At 40.2% G+C, this 22910-nt stretch overlaps 2 protein-coding genes across 2 annotated transcripts; both read right to left on the reverse strand.

Annotated features, from left to right (window-relative positions):
- Positions 1-778: 778 nt before the first annotated feature.
- On the reverse strand, positions 779-7689 carry LOC138583355 (hydroperoxide isomerase ALOXE3-like). Its single transcript, XM_069655388.1, has 14 exons — positions 7470-7689; positions 6990-7194; positions 6785-6866; positions 6551-6673; positions 6316-6419; positions 5109-5281; positions 4841-4984; positions 4541-4744; positions 3414-3500; positions 3109-3275; positions 2880-3001; positions 2693-2793; positions 1459-1629; positions 779-1388 (listed from the first exon to the last, which is right to left on the reverse strand). The coding sequence occupies exons 1-14, from the start codon at positions 7614-7616 to the stop codon at positions 1209-1211; spliced, it is 2010 nt and encodes a 669-aa protein (XP_069511489.1). The 5' UTR covers positions 7617-7689; the 3' UTR covers positions 779-1208.
- A 6631-nt stretch (positions 7690-14320) lies between these two features.
- On the reverse strand, positions 14321-22321 carry LOC138613045 (hydroperoxide isomerase ALOXE3-like). Its single transcript, XM_069686619.1, has 14 exons — positions 22062-22321; positions 20817-21021; positions 20594-20675; positions 20365-20487; positions 20163-20266; positions 17156-17328; positions 16871-17014; positions 16550-16753; positions 15944-16030; positions 15639-15805; positions 15403-15524; positions 15214-15314; positions 14935-15105; positions 14321-14817 (listed from the first exon to the last, which is right to left on the reverse strand). Exons 1-14 carry the CDS (start codon positions 22206-22208, stop codon positions 14638-14640), a joined length of 2010 nt encoding a protein of 669 aa, XP_069542720.1. The 5' UTR covers positions 22209-22321; the 3' UTR covers positions 14321-14637.
- Between the last annotated feature and the right edge of the window lie 589 nt (positions 22322-22910).

Raw genomic sequence — 22910 nt, forward strand, 5'->3', positions numbered from 1 at the left:
GAGATTTTCCAAGCATATGTGTTCCAAACTGGGTTATTCTTAAAAGGCCTGCGATCAGTACTTTCATCCATCCATCCATGATCCATACCGCTTATCCTGTTCAGGGTCCCGGGGGTGCAGGAGCCTATCCCAGCTGTCATTGGGCGAAGGGTAGGGTACACCCTGGACTGGTCACCAGTCAATCACAGGGCTGACACATAGAGACAGACAACCTTTTTACACACCTGTGGGCAATTTAGTCACCAATGAACCTAACAAGCATGTCTTTAGACTGTGGGAGGAAGCCAGAGCACCCGGAGGGAACCCACACATGCACGGTGAGAACATGCAAACTCCACACAGAAAGGCTCACTTTGCCCAAACCAGGGTTTGAACCAGTGACCTTCTAGCTGTGAGGCAACAGTGCTAACCCATACAATCAGTACAGTACAGCACTACTATTCTAATGCTGGATTCAAGTAAGAATTTAACTAGTGTTTCCTTTTCATCTATACATGTTTGAATTGTTAAATAACTACTGACTGTGTTTCTAAGCCAGTTTTTTTTTATGTTTTCACCACATTTATAGACGAAGGGAGATTATATAATAGAAACACGTCTTTGTATAACACGATAGAGTTCAACAGCACCCCAGACTACATTCTTTCAAGCGTTGAGTTACTTTTTAACAAGTATAACTTCATGTTCATAGTTTCACACATTAGACCATTTTTATTTTGATCACATGGATTAGGAATATTCTCATGCTCAAACATCTTTAGGTGAGGTAAACAAAGAAAAAAAAAGATGAATTTGCTGTTTTTATTTGCTAAAAACCAAACACAAATATTCAGAAGCTCTGCTTTCAGGATCGTTAATATGTGAATATGAACATTATGCACAAGTAGAAGTCTGAAATATAAAAACCAATAGCAGAAAAATACAAATGAGAAATGATCCTCCAAATTGTTTGGGCTATGTTAGCACTGATAAACAGTGGCCAGAGTAATGTTTGCGCTATTGCGACTTGTGGTAATCAGTTAAGTCACGTTTAACATTTCATTGGCTCACCCATACTGACAAAATAAAGCCCTCTTGTCCCAGCATGCAACACCTCAGTTCCAATCTCCAACACCTCTCCTATTATATGTTCTAATTTTAAAGTGTAACACACCCCCAAGCATGGAAGACAGGTGATGATTGCTGCATAGATACAATCAACGACTTTCTTAAATAGTTACACTATTCTCAATCTGATTAGGGTTCAGATATGTGTAGGGTATTTCAAGCTGTGAGTTTCTTGCTGTAATGGCCTCACTCAGGTGGGACAACTCGGCTTGAAATTCTTTGATCATGTGCTTAAGAGCAGGCTCATCGAATCGTTCTTCAGGGTATGCGCCCAAGGGGACCTGTAACGACAAAATGAAACAGTGAGTGATAGTAAGAAAAGTATAATGTGGCGATAAACACCAAACTTACCTCGTCACTGTATTTGTCTGAAAGCAGCCAAGCCAATACTGCAAAGGTGACAGTCTCTCCAACATCTGGGAGATTCTCCAGAATGGTTTCCATGCTTGACTGCCCCTTAGTGGTCGGAGGAGGTTTGTGCAGCAGCAGCGAGCCGTTGGGCGTCCAGAAGTGGTAGTCAAACTAAAAAATGAAAGATTATTTTTTATTTAGGATTACGGCAGGATTAAGGGCATTATTTAAACGATTGTACAAGTTGTACAAAAAAAATGTAACATTCATTAATTAATAAAAAATTTTATTATTATTATTACGCCCAGAAGTGGTAGTCAAACTAAAAAATGAAAGAACATTTTGATATGAATTATTTTATTTAAGTTTACGGCAGGATTAAGGCCATTGTGGAAAAGGCTCCCCCTAGCGGGGACTACATTTTGGCCAGACTCGTCCCTTCATCACCTGAAGCGGTCAGACACACTTCAGCTTGACGCTGTCGGACATTACAGCTTCATGCCAACTGTCATCTGGTGGGAAGTGCGTCTAACGCAAGTGAGTGACACAGTTTGAAGTAGTTTCGTCATTGAGTTTTTAATTGTAAGGCTGTATGCTAAATGTTAAACCTATGTGTGTTAGCTACCTGTGTGTATTTCGTTTAATGCTTACCTTTATATGCACAGTGGAGTTTGCGTTTGGTTAATAGCGTTACACTAGCGGTAATATACCGAACGGCCGTTTGTAGAGCCGCTAATTACGTAACCAGGCATTTGCAGTTAATGCAAGTCAGCTATGGTGGCCATGTGTTCATCCTGCACATAATTAATCGGCCAATAGAGGGCAGTGTTGCCTTGCTTATGAACATAAACCTGCTGACAGGCGTTTTGATGTTTGCATGTTAACTGTTCAGTGTATCATGCCTCTTGTTTCTGTAGCAGTTTGTATTTTATATGTAAGTTATTTTATACATTCCTGTGTTATTTACATTTATTGTTTGTTTGTATATTCTGTTTCTTCATACAGAACCACTTATTCACCAGACGGTTGCATAAGAAATGTGGTTGTGGTGGTGTGAATAAAGCCTTGGGATTAAGACATCTTTGTGATTCTGATCGATCACCTGCAGCAGGTTACTAAACAAAGGAATCCAGCATAGTTTAAAGCAGAGAAGTAACGCCTTCTTCACAGTCACAGCCATTATTTGAATTATTACAAATATAATACTATACGATTCTTATTTGCTTTGCCTCACCTGTCCATTATTGACTGCAGCATGTTGAGCTGTTGCTGTGAAGATGACCATGGTGATGAACTTGATCACTTCCTCAACAGTATTAAAACATGCTGGAAATCCTGTTGACAACACAGTCATTATAAGTGAATTATTAATATTCACGCATGTTGTTTTTACTTATTACTTCAGAAATAGAATGAATTACCTGAGGTTTTGTTTCCCAACACGCCATGTGTGAAAATCTCACTGATCCATTCCTGAAGCTCGGTGTCCTTTTGGACCTCACTGTCTGAAGGGTAATAGTGCCCCACAACCGCCTTCACAAAGCTGGTAAACACAAAAATATTTGAGTCTAAATAACAAAAAAATATATATTGTGTGAAAAACACGAACAAAAAGAGTTGAACAAGTTGCAGTTTTTATGTCAATGTAACCTGTTGATGATGTCCCACAGCTTCAGGCCGTCGTCTCTGTAGTAGAAGTTTGGGATGGACTCCAGTCCGCGTGCAGAGATGTTCTCTGGCAGACAGAGGGAGCTGTAGGTCAGCTCAGAGAGAGCCTTTCTCATGAGCTCGATCAGCCCATCATATCCAGCTGAATTCTAACAGTCAATAGTACGCAGATATCAACAATCAGACACTTTTCAAAGGAAAAAAATACTACAATTTTAAAAATGTAGAAGGCTGACATTTAATTTTGACACATTTTGAATTCTTAGAAATATGTTTAAGATCCGTACAATACTTAAAGCTCCCTCAGGTCCAAAAAGACTTGTTCGACCTGTAGTGTTTATGTGGAGAGTGTACCGGAAGTGTGGAAACAGCAGCTGCACAGATGGAGGCAAGAACATTCAAAGTCAGATGCTCATTTCACCACAAAACATGCAGCACTTCCTGGTTTGTTGATCCCTAAAGGAAACTATAAACAAGCAAAACTTTAAAAAGTGCAACATAAACCCTGACTCAGTTCAAATTGCAATTTTAATAGCGTAGTATCTCTGTTGGTCATATACTACTGACTTCTGATAAATACCTACAGACTGATCAATTTAAACGGCCGTGGATTCCGCTGGGGACGAGATAACCCCAAACACCGGAACTACCTTTTGCTAGATGAGTTAACACGAACACTTTACTGTACTCGGAGCCCGATACCGGACAGAGTAATCATAAAGAACCACTAGCTGCACGGCTAACAGAAGCTACAATTAGCAGCGGTTACTTCAGCAAAGCTATCAGTTGATCAGGAGCCGTGTCTCAACAAAAGTTGTGAATTCTTTGCTCATGTTTTAAAGTTGTCAGTAGTACATGACCAACAGAGACACACCGCTCCAGCAGCGTCTAACATTAGAAAGTCTGAGAAGTAATAAATTCACTGTCTCGTCTCCCTCTCCCTCCCGTTAATAATAAACCTGTCACACCGAGCGCCCCCTACAGGCCTGGAGCACTTCCGTTGTTTTTGAATTTACTTCGTTTCTGAACTTGCAGCTCGTTTCTTTGCATTGAAATCGTTTTGGCTGTTGCAGCACGTTTGCCCTTGCAGGCCACCGTAAATAACAGCAATGAATACACACGTAATGTTCTTTTACACAGATACTGTGTTGCTCTGGCAAGCAGAGTTTGAATAGCTTAATAACAGAATAATTTGACCATTAAAAAAACAGGCACACTGTTTCAGACGGAAGGAAATAACAAGAAAGTTCACCTAGGACATTTACATCCCTTACCTTTCTTTCCCCTTAATTCCTGTCTCCTCTATGACTCTCTAATAAAGACATAAAATACCCCCAAAATACCATAAAAATCAATCAATTACACATTTACATCGAGTGAAAAGGTAACTTGGATCTCTGCTGCGTAATAATACCTTGTAGATGGGATGAATCACAGGGAAGCTGCGCAGAGTTGCCACAGTATAGACTTCTGCCAGAAAGTGAGTCTTCATGAGGTGTTGGACTGCTTCATGATCAATCACATCTGCATTTTTGATAAACATCTTTGCTAGCAGCCAGTCTGTTTCGGAGTCACTGGGCAGGAAGATGGAGTTCTGCTCAGAAGGCTGTTGACGCAGCTAAAATATAAGAAAAAACACATTTCATTTTCATAGCCAGACGAGAAAATATACAATTATTAATATGGTAAATGATTTGCTCTGTTAGATAATTACTTGTATTGCAATCGGCATCAGTTTGTTTTCTGGGTTCAAGTAGAACAAACAGAGACCAGCAGTCACATGCAGAGGTTCACCTTTATAGACTCTAGTTGGAATCCCATCCATTATCTTCTGGTCATAGAGGAATATTTTTCCTTTCTGTTGGTGAAGGAAGGGTCAAGGAAGTGTTACGGCATAAAGAGGAGTTTTGTATTTGTAAGAAATTGAGCCAATAGGAATCATCAATCATAAAGCAAAGATTATTACCAGTCATCTTCCATACCTGCATTTCCTTCTGCAGAGAGCTTCCCTTTTCCAGGAACGGCTTCACCATCTCGTCAGTAACCGGAAAGTTTGTGGGAAGCTCTGAGCAGCTCTTGATCACATTGGGGTTGATGCCATTCAGGAACTGGGATCCAAAGAAGTCGTCTTCCTTCCAGTGTTCTGCAACGTACTCTGGAAGAGCATAAATGGTAAACATAATATGTAATTTATAAAATGTTTGTATGACTGAATGATTTCAGGTTTAAAGAATAAGATGATCACTCCGGTCATTCAATGGAAAACAAGATTCTTGGTTTGTTTGTTCCCGGAAGGTAAAATGCACCTACCTAGCTACTTATCTAGCTAGCTAGCTAGCTACTGACCTATCTACCTACCTACATACCTACCATCTGACCTACCTTCAAACATACTGCCTTACCTACCTACTGCTCTACCAACCTACCCAACTATCTACCTACCTAGCTACTCACCCACCTACCGACTGACCTATCTACCTACAAATGTACCAACCCATATATCTTTCGACCTACCTAGCTGACTTATCTAACAACCTACCCACCTACCAACCTATGCATCCACCCAACTACCTACCCACATATCTACTACCAATTTACACACCTACCTACTGACCTACCTAAGGAACTTCCGACCAACATACCTACTACCGACCTACCTACCCCTACCTTCTGTTAAGATAATTCCACAATGATAAAGGTCAGCAAGAAAAAGAGGAAAAAAATGTTTTGTTTCCATTCAGAATATGTTATATCAAAGATAGATCTTATTGCTGAGTCCATCTTATCAGTGCAGCTGTACTTACACATTATATCAGTGTCAGGCAATATATCCTTATATTCTGTCTTTGTCAACATTATTACAGCCCCTCAATGGCTTTTGTTGTGTCGGCAAAGTGAACTGTAGTGCAGATGACAACATCAGAGGCCTAACTTCTCTAAACTGGAAAAAACCCCCACAACTGATCCTCATTTCACTCTGTTAAAACTCAGCAAAATTGTTATGAGCCTACAAACATCTAACTAGAGTTATCAGTGAACAGGAAAAACCTGTTGTCATCAATCCTTTAGGGGTAGGCTGACATTTGTTGCTTCTGTGTTATGAAAACCATTTGAGGGTTTACCATGACATACTGTCTGTTACAGACGGTGACGATGTTGCTGTGAGTTATCATGTATAAAAAAACCTACCGGACATTGGTGTCTTTTTGCACCAGAAGATGCGTTTTATGTCGTCAATGCTTTCCCATTTTTCACTCGATCCAAGCAGCCCCTTGAAATGGAGTTCAAGACCCCTAAAAGAAGACAGGGTAAATACAAAAGGGGGACAAAATACAGGACTAAAATGTATACTGGTAAGAAAGCTTCAGGTTGAGTTTTTGAATATAACTACAGTGGAGCTCTAGTGAAGTCTGTAAATACTTACATTATCTTTCTTTCACTCATCATTTCAGTTGATTTGGACTCAGAGAAGCGGACTTCAGCTGGGAGCTCAGACGTAGAATTAAAATGGTTGATGTGGGACAGTCCTTCTGCCAGAATCTTCCATCTGAAACACAAACACACAGGCAAAGGGAGTGGCTGAAAAGCACACAGACATTTACCTCAAAAAACCTCTGAGACCATAGGTACAAAATGTACTGTACATGTTAAAACCTACTGGTAAAAACTTTCTTTACGAGTCAGCTCTTTTTTCCGGTGCTCAATCATCAGGGGATGGCCCTCCTCAAAAACCTTCACGGCTGAGACATGAAGAAAACACAATGGGGTTCAAATTTTTTGTTACAAAACAACAAAAAAAAATCAAAAGGTGTGTGGAAATAAGTAAAATCAAAATACAATAATTGTTGGAATTCAAAGCAGACCTTTCCCCCCTCTCAGCTCCACCAGCTCCCCCCTAGAGATCCATCTGTAACAGGGGAAAAGAAGGACGTCCCCCTCTGGAGTCGTCGCCTCTATTTTGGAGCAGAACCACTCGTTTTCTGGGAGAATAAAAAAAGGATCTTTCTCGATGTTGATCAGCAGGAGTTTCCCCAGAGACAAACTGGTTTTCAAGGTGTACGCCCCTGTCTTGAAAAAAAAAAACAGATTGAGATACATAAAAAAGAGACTATAATTTGTCTTCAGTCACAGACTATAATTTGTGTGTAGGAGACCTCTACAAAGGTGCATACATTACGTAAGGGCTTCTGTATGTTAAACTCAAACAGGATATGAAGGAAAGACCTGAAAATAAACTTTCAATACAAATAGTCCAGTTCTGTGTGTTCTTGCTGCATAGTGATTGTCCTAGACCTGTTGTGAGAATTACAAAGTGTATAGGTATTCAACTAGATTTAACTCACCTTCCCAGTTGAAAAGTCGATACCAAAGTTGTCCAACTCCGTTCTCTCACTCTGCCCTTCAGTCCCAAATAAGGTGACATAAATATGGTCAAAAGTTCCTGCATTTTTCATGTCACCTGTTGTGACATCAAGCTTGTACTCAGCCATGGTTGCTCTGTGGAAAAATAAAAATAATATAATCTTAAATGTGGGAGAGGAATTTTCCAATACGCTTCTCTTCACTGGCTCCTTGTCTTATAGCAGCTGGTCCAGGTTTTTCTGATCTGTTATCCTAATTCTTGCTCTCTGCCTCTCTCTCTTGAAATCCCTCCCCTAGTTTTAACCATTTGAAGACCTCCAGATCTGTTTATTAACATGTGAGATGGTGGAACGTTAAACAATGTTGTGCTTCTGGTTGTTAATGTTCATATAATGTTCAATAACGTTCTTCTGGTTGTTCATATACACACTGTCGAGTGTAAGGTTTAGTTTTGAACCAAACAAACAATCTGAATTCTGATTTCTTTGTGAATATCATTTCTTTATGATGACTTACTGCAGAAGGGCGGCTGTGCATTAATTTTTTTTGTATGACACCTACTTTGCTCATTTTAAACAATTAATCTATTTTTATCTGAATTGGTTTGCATTGTTTAATGTATATAATAAAAAAAAAAAAAGTAACCTAACTAACCTAACAGAATACTTAGTCATACTTACAAAATAGTAAAGGCAAATTATCATGCATATGTCTGCAATGATTCATTGTCCTAAACCTGTTTTTACATCCTACACTTCTCAGCACCCGCCTGCTCTGACTTGCTTTCTGACATAAGAAACCAAATGATACTTTCAAAATTCATCTTGATCTCAAATAAGCAAACATTGTGATATACAGCTTATGGATTTTTAATAAAAATACTTAAATACAGCATATCCCCCCCCCTTTTATTTCTCAAAAGTGCAAAACACTGTCAAACTAAAATTACTTTAAGCTATCTGTGAGAAACCAGTTTTACATAACTTATTGCCTATATAATTTAAATTGATGTGTTTTTTTAATGCAAAGATATTTTATTGCTATCAAGAGAAAGTGGAATGGCTCTGAGGCAGAGCAGTTAAAGTCATCATTTACTCGAAAAGAGTTCAGAGCAGATTGACACTTACTGGCGGGTGAAATTATGACTTTTAGCGGATTGCCAAAACATCTGTTACAGATCTTCATGTTCCCTTCAGCGTAGCATAAAATTCTGGATCCTGTACATAGGCATTCTCACACACCCATGGCCATTAATCTAGTATCTTTGTGGATCCACAGCAGTGTATGGAGAGTTCAGTGTCCTGCCTGCAGCCTGCCTAGTAGAAATGCCGGCATTGTCTGTTTAGTATTTATGCCACCCCAAAGTACCCTGCTCCCACAGAGCCATGAATTGAGTGTAGCACATGCTGGCGCCAGTCCTTGGGCACCAGCAGCTTCCACAAGTTGTCCCCAAGGCCCAGTAAGCGCCAGACGTCATAGAGCAGCCCATTACATTGAGTCATGCTGGCCCACTGAGAGAAATACGCCTAGACCTCCACCCACTATCCTACTCCCGATAGGATCACCCGCCTGTGCTGCCTGCCAATCACTGTTGATTGTTGTCCAACTCCGTTCTCTCACTCTGCCCTTCAGTCCCAAATAAGGTGACATAAATGTGGTCAAAAGTTCCTGCATTTTTCATGTCACCTGTTGTGACATCAAGCTTGTACTCAGCCATGGTTGCTCTGTGGAAAAAGAAAAATAATATAATCTTTATAGTGGGAGAGGAATTTGGCAATATGCTTCTCTTTTCTGGCTGCTTCTCCTAGCAGCTGTTCCAGGATTTCCTGTTTCCATTGTTATCTGAATCTGTTTGCAATACTTACTGTACCTACTTTACAAAATTAACTACTAATTGCCATGCATGTGTCTGCAAGGATGCTTAGTCATAAATATGCTTTTGTTATAAACAGGTTTTGTGGTACTGTCACCCCACGCCCAATAAACTGTAAAATTCTCTCCAGCTGCTTGCTCTGACTTGCTTTCCCTGCATGAGAAACCAAATAATACTTTCAAAATGCATCCTGATCTGCAATGAAGCAAACATTGTGAGCTTGTGGATTTTATGCAATATACCAGGTCCAGTTGCCTTTTGGATTAAGCTTCAAATTCCTCTCGAAGCACTGTTGCCTCTATAAGCATTTTTTGTTTTTGCTCAAAAGTGCAAAACACTGTCAATCCAAAATGCCTTTTAGCTAACCGGTTTTAAAATAGTTAATAGACATCAGTTTAGTCGATGCTAGTCCTGTTGCTCGCTTACAAAACAGGAACAAAAACGGCTCCTGCATACTTGAACACCGTCATCCAAGTCTACACTCCCTCCCGCCCACTACGCTCTGCCAGTGAAAGGCGCCTGGTACTCCCTTGTTTATTGTGTTTACTGCCATGTCCCGTTTATGCTTGTGTTTTAAGTTGCTGTGTTGTTTTAACTTAACTACCACGCTCAAGATCAGTAAGCTGCCTTTATCAGTTAAAAGTCCAGTGCCAGGTCTGATGAGCTCAGAATCACCTGCCTGGTTTCTGTGTGATAAAGTTACAGTTACTGAGTCTTACCGTGGTGAGTTCCAGCTGCTTTGTTTTACCTCCTCTTTATACTAACTGACATACACACGCACTCACACACACCCGCCACGGTAACAGACACACACACCTTAAAGGTACAGATCGTATGCAGCGCCATCTTGTGTAGCGCCATCTCGTGTGTGGCTTTTGCCAAGCCACACACGCTTTCTTTGTTCAACTCTTACTACGCACGACAAGACTTACTACATTTTGAACACATGTGTGGCACGACCACCTTCGTGGGAGCACCGCCATCTTGTTCTCATTCTGTTCCCCCCACTTTTACTATCTCTCTCACACAAATAGTGTCTCGTAGTTTAGGTTTGATAGTTATTTGTTTAATCAAGAGTCATTAATTGTGATTAATTGCTGCTTTGTAAAATAAATAATAAATAATAATAATAAATACAACTAAATTCTATATATAATTTAAAGAGAAGTTGTTTGTGATTCTGATTATAGCTGGTTATGAAGGTCAGTGCTCGGATTCATAGCTTCCCTTTTTCACCTTTTATTGAAATATTGATTATTTAAGTGCATTAAGTGCAACATTGAGACTGAATCATTCATTCTGATTGATCATTTGTAATTAATATTAATAATCATAATTATGATTATTAATATGTTTTTTTAACCCATTAATGACTATCAACTAAATTTAGTATGTTAAGGAAAAGTCCCACAGAATTTTTTCTGTTGAAGGTGGAAATACAAAATTTGCTGTGGAAACTATAAATACATGTGGCTACACAAAACCAAATTAACATTTTTGATTGTGGATATTTATCATGCCTTAATTGGTTGACAAAGTTGGGTTTTTGTAAAAAACGCAAAAAAATTCTCAAAAACAAGTTCAACAATCATTTGTCATGCTAAATATCCAACTTACACTGAATCAATGTATATATTATTTAAGTTGTTCTGAATCCAATGATACCAAGCATTTGATTTAACTCCTTGTAGTTTTTGAGGTACAGACATTTCTGTAACATACTATTTTTAATTGATAGACACAAGGGTAGTCCGTTTTTTTTTTGTTTTTCTTTGTTTTTTTACAAAAATGGGCCCATAGGAATGAATGTAGTCTCATTAGCCGAAGCCGTTTGAGGTGCCTCAACCACTAGTAAACACATTTACACACAAACATACACATACAAAAACACATGCACACGTACACATGCAAAATCTAAGACACACACACACACTCACGCACACACACACACACACACACACACACACACACACACATTCAGGGGGAGAGAACAAAGGCCTTAACCAGACACTTGTTTGCAAACATCTTTGCTTTTTGAAATGCAGGTGCAGGAGTTTTTTTTAGTTATCTTGTTTGTTGCTCAGTTGGCCACTGCCAGTCCAACTATTTTCATACTTTAGAAGTAAAATCTAAACTACTTTTTCTACAGATTTCAGAGGATTGTGTATTAATGGTGTAGTAGTAGTAGTAGTAGTAGTAGTAGTAGAGTGTGTGTGTGTGTGTGTGTGTGTGTGTGTGTGTGTGTGTGTGCACGCACGTGTGCAAGTGTATGTGCAAGTGTATGTTTGCGTGTATAAGTGACATGGATATTTAGTTTAGATGAATTTGAGAGTCATTTTGTTCATAGAGTTGATCTCATAGGACAACATAGAAACACTATAGAACACCAGAGAAAAGGTCCCTAATTTCTGCAAAATATGACTCCTGGACAAAGAAAAAGCAGTGGATTATCAAAATTCTTTTTGAATATAAATTGTAAGAGTCTAGACTATGTGTGTATGAAGAATTATGAAGATGTGATATTCCTAACCTGGTGGTTCAGACGTTTTTTGTGAAAAATCAAAAAACCTGCTACCCCTTGTGACTAACAACTAAAAATAGTCGAGAAACGGCTGCTGTGGCCTCATACTTTGACCGATTTGAAAAATTTCAATGGATTTGTTCTTAGCTCAGCTGGTACTTTGAGTGCTGTGAAGGAAATCATACAATTCCACTGTGGACATTAATGGGTCAATAACCAAATTGCTCCTACCAAATCCCATCAATGGAGAGCTCGGTAGCTTTTGGCCCTTGCGCGGCTCAAGCAGGAATCACCCTTAGGAGAAGCAGGTGTGTGAAGGCAGTGGTTGTCTCTTTAAGTATGTCTTTGTTTAATGGCAGTACATATTATTGTTACTGATAAATGGTGTGACTGTCCAGCTGTGTTTCCCACTTGTTATTGCTATTTAATGCCAAACTCCTGGATTGCTGCAGTTTTTCTGACAGAAGACTTAGGCCAGACTTGTGTACGCCAGCATTCTACATACATATTTCACACGCCTTAAGCCGTCACTGGTGAAGGAAAAGGTGGGCCAGCTTTTGGGCATTGGTCTGTGGAGCACCTGTGGTGCAGGAGACACCACTGTTGGCTGTGCTGGTGGGGCAGGTGGGCCAGTGGATGTTGGCTGGCGTTGGCCAGAGCAACCACTGCTGGTGTTGATGGTGTTGCAGCAGTGCAGGAAGTTGAGGGACTGACTGGACACGGGGGCGTCTTGCTCTCCTTCTCTGGCCCCGCTGTAAAAGCAAGATCTCTGAGCCGAGGTCAATGACTCTCCTTGGCACATCAACCAGAGACCCCAGCTGGTAGACAAGTACAGTCAAATGATGCAAGAGTCAGTCAAAGGGGCAGTCACAGGCTGCTTCCCAAGTCTCTTATTTGATAGCTCCTCGCTCCTCGCTCCTCGCCCGAACCGGAAGTAGTTCCGGAGCCGCCATATTGAGGACCGTCTCAAAGCTCTTATCGCAGGAGCGAGGAGCGAGGAGAGAGGAGGGAGTTCCGAGGAGCGATAAGCGAGGATACACGAGAGCAGCCTCTACGGAAGTCTTTTACTGGCCGACACGCCCCCTTATTACAGATCAGTTAGTGATTGGATGCTGCAGCAGATCGGACTTATGTGAAACTTCACAACATCACCGGAGTTTCATATCGCAGAGAGGAAGAAGCGGACCTTAAAACAGACTTAACAGGGCGCCTTGAAACAGACTTTAAACAACGCAGGTATAATGAGTTGGTATCTGACAAGCTGAGATCGTTTAGAACGAAATATTGATCATAACTTGTCGTAAAATATATAAAATGCAGTGAATAACTGCAGATTTGATTTGTTTTCTGGGTCAACATCTGAGAAAAAATAAGTTGTCTAAAAATCAGAAGTGGCAAAAACAGATTCATTTCTATTAAATTTAATCTAAAGAAATACCTCTCGTCATGATCAGTTATTTCCCTGCTAACTTTTATTACAGATGAATGAATGAATTCAGAGGGAGCAGGAGAGTCTCTCTGTCAGCAGGTAACACTTTTTACGTGTGAGAGTGATCATCAGGTCGGGTTTGATCAGCGTGACGTGATTTCTATTTATCCTGAAACTTTTAGCCTAATCAATAATGTTCATAGTTCATGAACAGACAGTATTTGGGTTTATTAAATAATTAATTCAGATCAGATTATCAGTGATCGAAAATGTAAATAATGAACAAATAATATAAAGACACAGTGCTGTAGGAAATGTCCGTCTGGCTCTGCAGCAGGAACACAGACTGCAGCCTGTTCTTCATGTGCAGGTGTTTTTTACACAGGTAACAGGTTACAGAGAGGAAACACTGTTACTGTGTGTTTTATTAGAATGAATACAGAGCACATGTGTGCAGACAGAAACAGCTGTTAAAGCAGACTGACAGCTGATCCAGCTGTGATCAGCTGACGCGATCATCACAAACGGACGTCGCAGCACGTGACGCTTCATCGAAGGACGTCTCATGTCTCTTAAAAAACATTCCCTCGTTTCCTCTCTCCTCTCTTGGTTTCCTCGCGTCTCTCCATGCATCTCTGGTGGGAGGGACTAAGACGCAAGTGAACGACGCAAGTGAAGGGAACATGGATGCAATTTAAGAGACTTGGGAAGCAGCCACAGTGTTCCCTGCCTTTACTTTCAGCATTCTTCTGCTCTGTATCACAGCCAGCTCTCTGGTTACTGGGGGGGGGGGGGGGGTATAGCGACAGAATTACTTAATTTTCTTTAAACAATATTCAACAAGTCATGTAGTAAAACTATAAAGATGTTGGAGACAGACGTATTTATACACAATAGACGTCTTTGTTTTTGATCTTATGGATTTAAATTAATGCATTTCACAAAATTAAATTAAATATTCTTATGCTTTTGTTTTAAAGAAGAGGAAAATAATGACTGAAAGGAGAACTGAAGTTAAATGACTTACTTTAATTGCTTATAAAGAATATAAAGAGGAACTGTTGTAAGCCAGAACTTTGATCTTAACAAGTTCTGCTTTCAGATAATATGTCAATATGAATGTTATGCACTTGTTGAAGTTGGAAACGAATAAATCTACATATACACATAAAAAACAAAACTTTCAGAAGTCAAAGTTGCTGCTCAACACACAACTAACCCACCAATTGTGACCAAAATCTAGCCATTGTCCTAGCATGCAACACTTCAAGTGCAGCATGTACAAAATTTAAAATGTAACACATCTCAATGGCCAAACAAAGACTCTTAAATAGCAACGCTATTCTCAACCTGATTAGGGTTCAGATATGTGTAGGGTATTTCAAGCTCTGAGTTTCTTGCTGTAATGGCCTCACTGAGATAGGACAACTCTGCTTGAAATTCTTTGATCATCCGCTTAAGGGCAGGCTCATCAAATCTTTCTTCAGGGTATGCACCTAAGGGGACCTGTGGAATGACAAAAAAGACCAGTATTTCAGACATCACATTTTAAAACCGATTTAAAAATGTGGATAGGTCATAGTCAGTTTACTTTATGTGCATGTTCACAAACACCAAACTTACCTCGTCAGCGTATTTGTCTGAAAGCAGCCAAGCCATTGCTGCAAAGATGACAGTCTCTCCAACATCTGGGAGATTCTCCAGAATGGTCTCCATGCTTGACTGCCCCTTAGTGGTCGGAGGAGGTTTGTGCAGCAGCAGCGAGCCGTTGGGCGTCCAGAAGTGGTAGTCAAACTGTATTTTTGAACATTTTGACATGAATTATTTTGTATTTAGGATCACAGCAGGAAAAAGGCCAATAAAGGACTATATTATTCTTACAACTGTTTGCTTTTGCCTCACCTGTCCATTGTTGACTGCAGCATGTTGAGCTGTTGCTGTGAAGATGACCATGGTGATGAACTTGATCACTTCCTCAACAGTATTAAAATGTGCTGGAAACCCTGTCAACAGCACATTCATTATGAGTCGATTATTAATATTCACCACTTGTTTTGAGGTTGTTTCCCCATTAGAAAAAGGGTTAATCACCTGAGGCTTTGTTTCCCAACACACCATGTGTGAATATTTCACTGATCCAGTCCTGAAGCTCGGTGTCTTTTTGGACCTCACTGTCTGAGGGGTAATAGTGCCCCACAACCGCCTTCACAAAGCTGGTAAACACAAAAATATTTGAGTCAAAATAACTTGAAAAATAAATTTTGTGTGGAAAATAGAAAGAAAGATTTATGGGGGAGAACAAGTTGCAGTTTTTATGTCAGTGTAACCTGTTGATGATGTCCCACAGCTTCAGGCCGTCGTCTCTGTAGTAGAAGTTGGGGATGGACTCCAGTCCGCGTGCAGAGATGTTCTCTGGCAGACAGAGGGAGCTGTAGGTCAGCTCAGAGAGAGCCTTTCTCATGAGCTCGATCAGCCCATCATATCCAGCTGAATTCTAACAGTCAATAGTACGCAGATATCAACAATCAGTCACTTTTCAAAGGAAAAAAATCCTACAGTTTTAAAATTGTAGAAGGCTGACATTTAATTTTGACACATTTTGAATTCTTAAAAATATGTTTACGATCCGTACAATGCTTAAAGCTCCCTCAGGTCCAAAAAGACTTGTTCGACCTGCAGTGTTTATGTGGAGAGTGTACCGGAAGTGTGGAAACAGCAGCTGCACAGATGGAGGCAAGAACATTCAAAGTCAGATGCTCATTTCACCACAAAACATGCAGCACTTCCTGGTTTGTTGATCCCTAAAGGAAACTATAAACAAGCAAAACTTTAAAAAGTGCAACATAAACCCTGACTCAGTTCAAATTGCAATTTTAATAGCTACTGCAAATTGGTAAACTGAGTGGATCATGCTCAGGGAGGCAATAACAGCAATGAATACACACGTAATGTTCTTTTACACAGATACTGTGTTGCTCTGGCAAGCAGAGTTTGAATAGCTCAATAACAGAATAATTTGACCATTAAAAAAACGGGCACACTGTTTCAGACGGAAGGAAATAACAAGAAAGTTCACCTAGGACATTTACATCCCTTACCTTTCTTTCCCCTTAATTCCTGTCTCCTCTATGACTCTCTAATAAAGACATAAAATACCCCCAAAATACCATAGAAATCAATCAATTACACGTTTACATCGAGTGAAAAGGTAACTTGGATCTCTGTTGCGTAATAATACCTTGTAGATGGGATGAATCACAGGGAAGCTGCGCAGAGTTGCCACAGTATAGACTTCTGCCAGAAAGTGAGTCTTCATGAGGTGTTGGACCGCTTCATGATCAATCATATCTGCATTTTTGATAAACATCTTTGCGAGCAGCCAGTCTGTTTCGGAGTCACTGGGCAGGAAGATGGGGTTCTGCTCAGAAGGCTGTTGACGCAGCTAAAATATAAGAAAAAAAAATTACATAGGACTTTATTAATAACACAGATGTACTATGGAATGTGCTGCAATTTTACATATGAATATGGTCAGTGATTTGCTGCATTTGACAAATACCTGTATTGCAATCGGCATCAGTTTATTTTCTGGGTTCAAGTAGAACAAACAGAGACCAGCAGTCACATGCAGAGGTTCACCGTTATAGACTCTAGTTGGAATCCCATCCATTATCTTCTGGTCATAGAGGAATATTTTTCCTTTCTGTTGGTGAAGGAAGGGCCAAAACATGTTTAAGACATAAAGAGGAGTTTTGGATTTGCATCATGTCATATTTTGATATTGTATGATCTTCAAACTGAATTGTCTCCTAAAGCAAAGATTATTACCAGTCATCTTCCATACCTGCATTTCCTTCTGCAGAGAGCTTCCCTTTTCCAGGAACGGCTTCACCATCTCGTCAGTAACCGGAAAGTTTGTGGGAAGCTCTGAGCAGCTCTTGATCACATTGGGGTTGATGCCATTCAGGAACTGGGATCCAAAGAAGTCGTCTTCCTTCCAGTGTTCTACAACGTACTCTGGAAAGAACGGCAAACAGCAAATACAATATGTAATTTATAAAATGTTTTTACTTCAGTAGCACAACATGATTATCAGGGTAATTTAACTGAAAACGAGGATTGTTCCTGAAAGATAAAAGGCAGTCAGAACCACGGCCACCGACAGGGGAGGACAAACAGGTATGTTGTTGCGGGCCTTCAGTGAATTGAAGCCCATAAAAAACTATTTGCGCTCTACCATGAGCCGAAAGGTGTACCTACTACCGGTGTGTCTGTGGAGGTTCTCAGTCATCCAGGTCATGGTAATTCTAAGCTTAATTCAAAAGGCAACTGGACTTGCTTGAGGTTTTTGAAGATGTTTCACCTCTCATCTGAAAGGCTTCTTCAGTTCTAAACTGACTGGTGGGCAGAACTAGAAATAAGCTGTCAAGCTGGAAAAAGCATCCCTTAACAGAGGTGGTGGCCTAAGACACCACCTATCATCCACATACAATGCAGTTTTGAATTCACTGCCCAAACTGCTGAGATCACACTCAGGATCATGTCAGCCCAACGACCCTTCAACACTAGAGGGTACTAACGACGCTCGTTGGTAGGTCCACAGCCCAGGTTAACGACTCATCTTTGAACTTCATAGTCAAGTATACACCCATACATTCGTCACATAGTAGTGAGTGACCAATGTGTTCATATCATTGCATGTTTCTTAGCATATTTAAAGTCTGTTAACCTTTCAGTAATGATTAATCATATTTTTTTGTGAAAGCTGTAATAAGTAACATTATTAAAATAACTTTTTGTCATATTTGCTCAAACTGTCACTTTAAACATGCAGTAGTACATGAGAGAGATAATCTGTGAAAAAAAATCATGTTCCTCTGGCTCCTCCTACTGCTCCTAATGGCATTTGTAAGAATCAAACGCTCCCGAAACACACAACCAATCAGAGCCGAGCAGTCTCTCAGGCTGCTGTCAATCACACGCTGCGCAGCACCACTACTCCGCGCATGCCCACACTGTAGCTCAATTTCTTCAGTATTCGCAGTTTCAGCCGTTTGTGTCCACAAAGGCTTAAAAACAACCACCAGGAATGAACGAACTGCTCATCCCTACATTGCCAACTAGTCTTATACTACAAAGACCGTTAAACCGAAGAAGAGAAATGAGGAAAAGCAAGCTAAAAAAAAGAGTTGGATGAAACGAGAGTAAACATTGGGGCGGCAGGTGGAGAGAGCTACCTGAGCTGAAAGGATTAAAAAGCGATGCTGAGTTCGACAGTTCTGCTCGACAGGTAATTACCCCAGCTTAATTTCTGCTGTATTTGTTTCACATTACTAAGATGTCTGCGGTTACTGTGATGTGTTACTACTGCAGTCGGGCTAACGTTAGCTTGTTCTCAGTGTGGCTGCTGTTCAGCGTTGTTTCATGGCGGTGTGGCTGAAAATATCTTTGTGAAGTGCCCAGGCAGTGTTACCTTTTCGGACTATCTCCTGATACTTCTGTGTGCCTGTGCTCTCATGGCTAAATGTTCACATCATCAGTGTGTTACTGCTTAGTTGGCTCTGTTGTTTCTACAGTCTCTGTTAGCAAACTAAGTGTTGGTGGTTTTGCGAAATAGAATTAGCTGTAGATTACCTTTCACAGCAAAAACATTTCCGCTGGTTTGATTTGTCTCTGCTTCGATAGTGTTGGTGGTGTAATACAACGGCTGCGTTTGTTGTCATTTCACGGTAACTAGCCTGCGCGCAGGTATGATAGCCTCCTCTGCAGGTAGGGCTTTGGAGGCAGGACTGAGCGCCGCGGAGAGAGAGAGGGAGGGACCTGGAGGTTGTAATCTTTCAATCATTGAAGCAAAGTCCGCTCTCTTCTCAATCTTACCTACTGCAGCTTCAAAGTACTCAAACATTCAACAAGTATTTCTGTGATTAATCGCGATTTTTTTTTTTCCTCTTCAGACTGAAGCTTGTAATAATGGATATTTAAATGTAAAATCAACACAAAAGAAATACATTTAAGTTAAAATACTATTGTTTAATAGCATCTTTTTAAGTTTAAACACAGATTCTCTCCTACGAACCACATATTTCCAATAAAACCCTCAAGGCCATCAAAATTGACTGTCAGCTTGAAAGGCATATTTCTTATGTACTAAAAGAAATAATAACAAAACCCAGGCCTATAAGTGCCAGTTGAATTTCAAAACCAGCATTGTCCTTATCCATCTTTAGGCAGGATGGTTCGGTGTGGCAGTTGTCACAGCAGCCCCGCCCGCCCCTGACTGCCTGCGCAGTGCTGCTGCGCACGGGACAAGAGGCGCGAGGAGAGAGAGCAACTCGGAGCTGATGACATAGGAGCCGTGAACTGCAATCTGCAATTACTCTGAGCAGCATACATGGCAATGAAATACAATATAATACATTTTACTGGTCTGAAAAAGACGATACATTTGTCGCAAGTCGCTTTTTATAAAAGAGTCGCCAAGAGGAAGAGAGAGAAAGTCGCTAAATTGGCAACACTCAGGCATTGCAACAGGAAGTAAACACAGCTGCTTTTTTTTTTTTACGTATTAAATATTTCAAATTAATCGCAAAAAATAATGCGTGAATTGGCAGCACTACATTGAATTGATTCGTTTTACTCTGTAAAGTCATTTAGAAAATACTCTGTGAAACTGCTTCTTCATATGAACCTGTCGACTTGTGATCAGACTCACATAACTTATCAGAGTACTTTAAAAAACCTGTCATTACTTAGTACTTCAATGTAGGTTGACATTTGCAGCTTCTGTGAAATGATTATTGTTGCTGTGGTGAGTTATGCAGCAGAACTAGATAACTATAAAAAAAACCTACCGGACATTGGTGTCTTTTTGCACCAGAAGATGCGTTTTATGTCGTCAATGCTTTCCCATTTTTCAGATGATCCAAGCAGCCCCTTGATCTTGAGTTCTAGGCCCCTGAAGGAGAACAGGGTAAGCACACAACACAGAGTGACTCAAATATAACTTTATTGGAACCCCAGTAAAGTCCATGGTATACTTTTATATCAACTTACGTTATCCTTTCCGTATTGGTTACTTCAGTTGATTTGGACTCAGAGAAGCGGACTTCAGCTGGGAGCTCAGACAGGGAGTTGAAGTGGTTGATGTGTGACAGGCCTTCAGCCAGAATCTTCCATCTGAAACACAAACACACAGGCAAAGGGAGTGGCTGAAAAGCACACAGACATTTCAAAGCATTTCAAAGAGACCATAACTGCACATACTGAACACATTATCACTTACTGATAAAAGCTCTTTTTTAAAGTCAGCTCTTTCTTTCGGTGCTCAATCAACAGGGGATGGTCATCGTCAAAAACCTTCACGGCTGAGGCATGAAGAGAATATAATTCAAATTACAAAACAAAATTATCTTTAAAAAGCAACAAAAATGTGTGAAAATAAGTAAAATCAAATTATATGAAATGTATTTGTCTATAATAGATTATCTGGATAATTGAAAGCAGACCTCTCCCCCCTCTCAGCTCCACCAGCTCCCCCCTGGAGATCCATCTGTAACAGGGGAAAAGACGGACGTCCCCCTCTGGAGTCGTCGCCTCTATTTTGGAGCAGAACCACTCGTTTTCTGGGAGAAGAAGAAAAGGATCTTTCTCCACCTTGATCAGCAGGAGTTTCCCCAGAGTCAAACTGGTTTTCAAGGTGTACGTCCCTGTCTTGGAGCAAAGGTTGAAATACATATAAACAAAGACTATCATTTGTGCATCCTCAGTTAGGTCAGGTAAATGTTAAAGACAAACAGGATATTAAAGAAAGAACTGCAAATATACTGTCAAATGCTGATAGGATTAGGGATGCACGATATTTGATTTTTTGCCAATATCCGATATGCCGATATTTTACAACTCATTTAGTCGATAACCGATACCGATATCGATATTTTTTTCCCGCACACCTAATTGCAGAGATCAACTCTCTTCTGTATTGGAATTAGCGTATAGTATAATGGTGATACTCTTATCACATTTGTTACAACGGTCGCGGTGACGGGTCTTGAGATGGTTAATCAAGTTTGTAGTGTTGAAAGACTTTGCCTTGGCTCCTCCTCGCATCACCGAAGCTGAGCAGTCATTGCAAATGGCAGTTTTGTTTTCTATTTCGGACACTTTGAAAAACTTCCACACCACGGACATTTTGGCTTCCAACTCTCTCATGCTGCAGGTAGACACACATGACGTCATCACGCTGCGCCGCGCAGGTCTTCTTCGCGCCGGGGACATTGCGCCGAGGTCGGGCATTTAATCAAGTATGCAGCAGCCCATTATTTTATCGGTTAATTATATCGGCGGATATCGGCGTGTTGGCCGATATCCGTTCATTTTTAAGCCAATATCGGCCGATAACGTGCCGATAATATCGTGCATCCCTAGATAGGATACATCCTGTCATGGATCCAATAAAACATTGTGTTCAGCAGGAAGTTAACTAAAATGACACTGAAAGATATGCGTTTAACAAACTCAGAAAATTAGCTTTTGTGCAACCCTTATAATAGAAAATAACATGTAAAGTGGCCACTAGATCGCTACATGATGATGCCATTTGTAATGTATAATCAAGTGTAGAAAAGAGAACAAGAAAAATGTGAAATGTACTCTTTTCTTTTATCAAACGGAGACAAATTCTTCAACATACAGAATAAGCACAAACATGTTGTCTAATACCTAATGTGAGGATTTAAATGGACTTAACTCACCTTCCCGGTTGAAAAGTCAATACCACGGTTGTCCAACTCTGTTCTCTCACTCTGCCCTTCAGTCCCAAATAAGGTGACATAAATGTGGTCAAAAGTTCCTGCATGTTTCATGTCACCTGTTGTGACCTCGAGCTTGTACTCGGCCATGGCTGCTCTGTGGAAACTGGCAAGAAAGAGAGGAAGAATAAAATCTATACCTAAAGTTAAATGTTTAAACACGCTGCAAAGAACCCCACTGTGAACACTGCTAGTTTATCTTTCCAGCTCGTTGCCTTATAGCTGCTCGTCCAGGTTGTCCTGATCTGTTATCTGACTTATGGCTCACTTCCTCTTTGTGAGACTACCTTAACACGGGCTGTTGTAACTCTAAGAAATGTTGCGTTTCTGGTGATTCAGGTCAAGCTGAAGTGGCCCTAAGGGAGGGAACAATGCACAAACTCACCCAACAGAATAACATTCAACACTCAAATCCACGGGATGTATTATTTGAAACACATAAAAACAAATCATTGAACAAAGACGAACTAAATGACTAAAATAACACAAAGACATAAAACCTTGGATTATCCACATTTGTATGATTTAAAGAATGTTAATATTTTATTCTAAAAGAGCATATCTTTTTATATATTTTACTAATAATTTAATGTTATCATAATTTGAAAAAAAAGATACTAGTGCCCAAATGATAAGGATAAGCGCTCATTTATGCCCTCATCCCAATACTTATAATTAACCTACCACATGTCTGGACTTTCAAGACCAGGTGCACCTTGTTGAGCGATCCATGTCACCTGCCGAGCTACAGAATACAGTGGCCGGTTACACAAAGATAGACTTTGACTATGG

The sequence above is a fragment of the Semicossyphus pulcher genome, unplaced genomic scaffold, assembly GCF_022749685.1.
Source record: "Semicossyphus pulcher isolate SPU_LCO1_2020_fin unplaced genomic scaffold, fSemPul1.0.p SCAF_11, whole genome shotgun sequence".
NCBI lineage: Eukaryota > Metazoa > Chordata > Actinopteri > Labriformes > Labridae > Semicossyphus > Semicossyphus pulcher.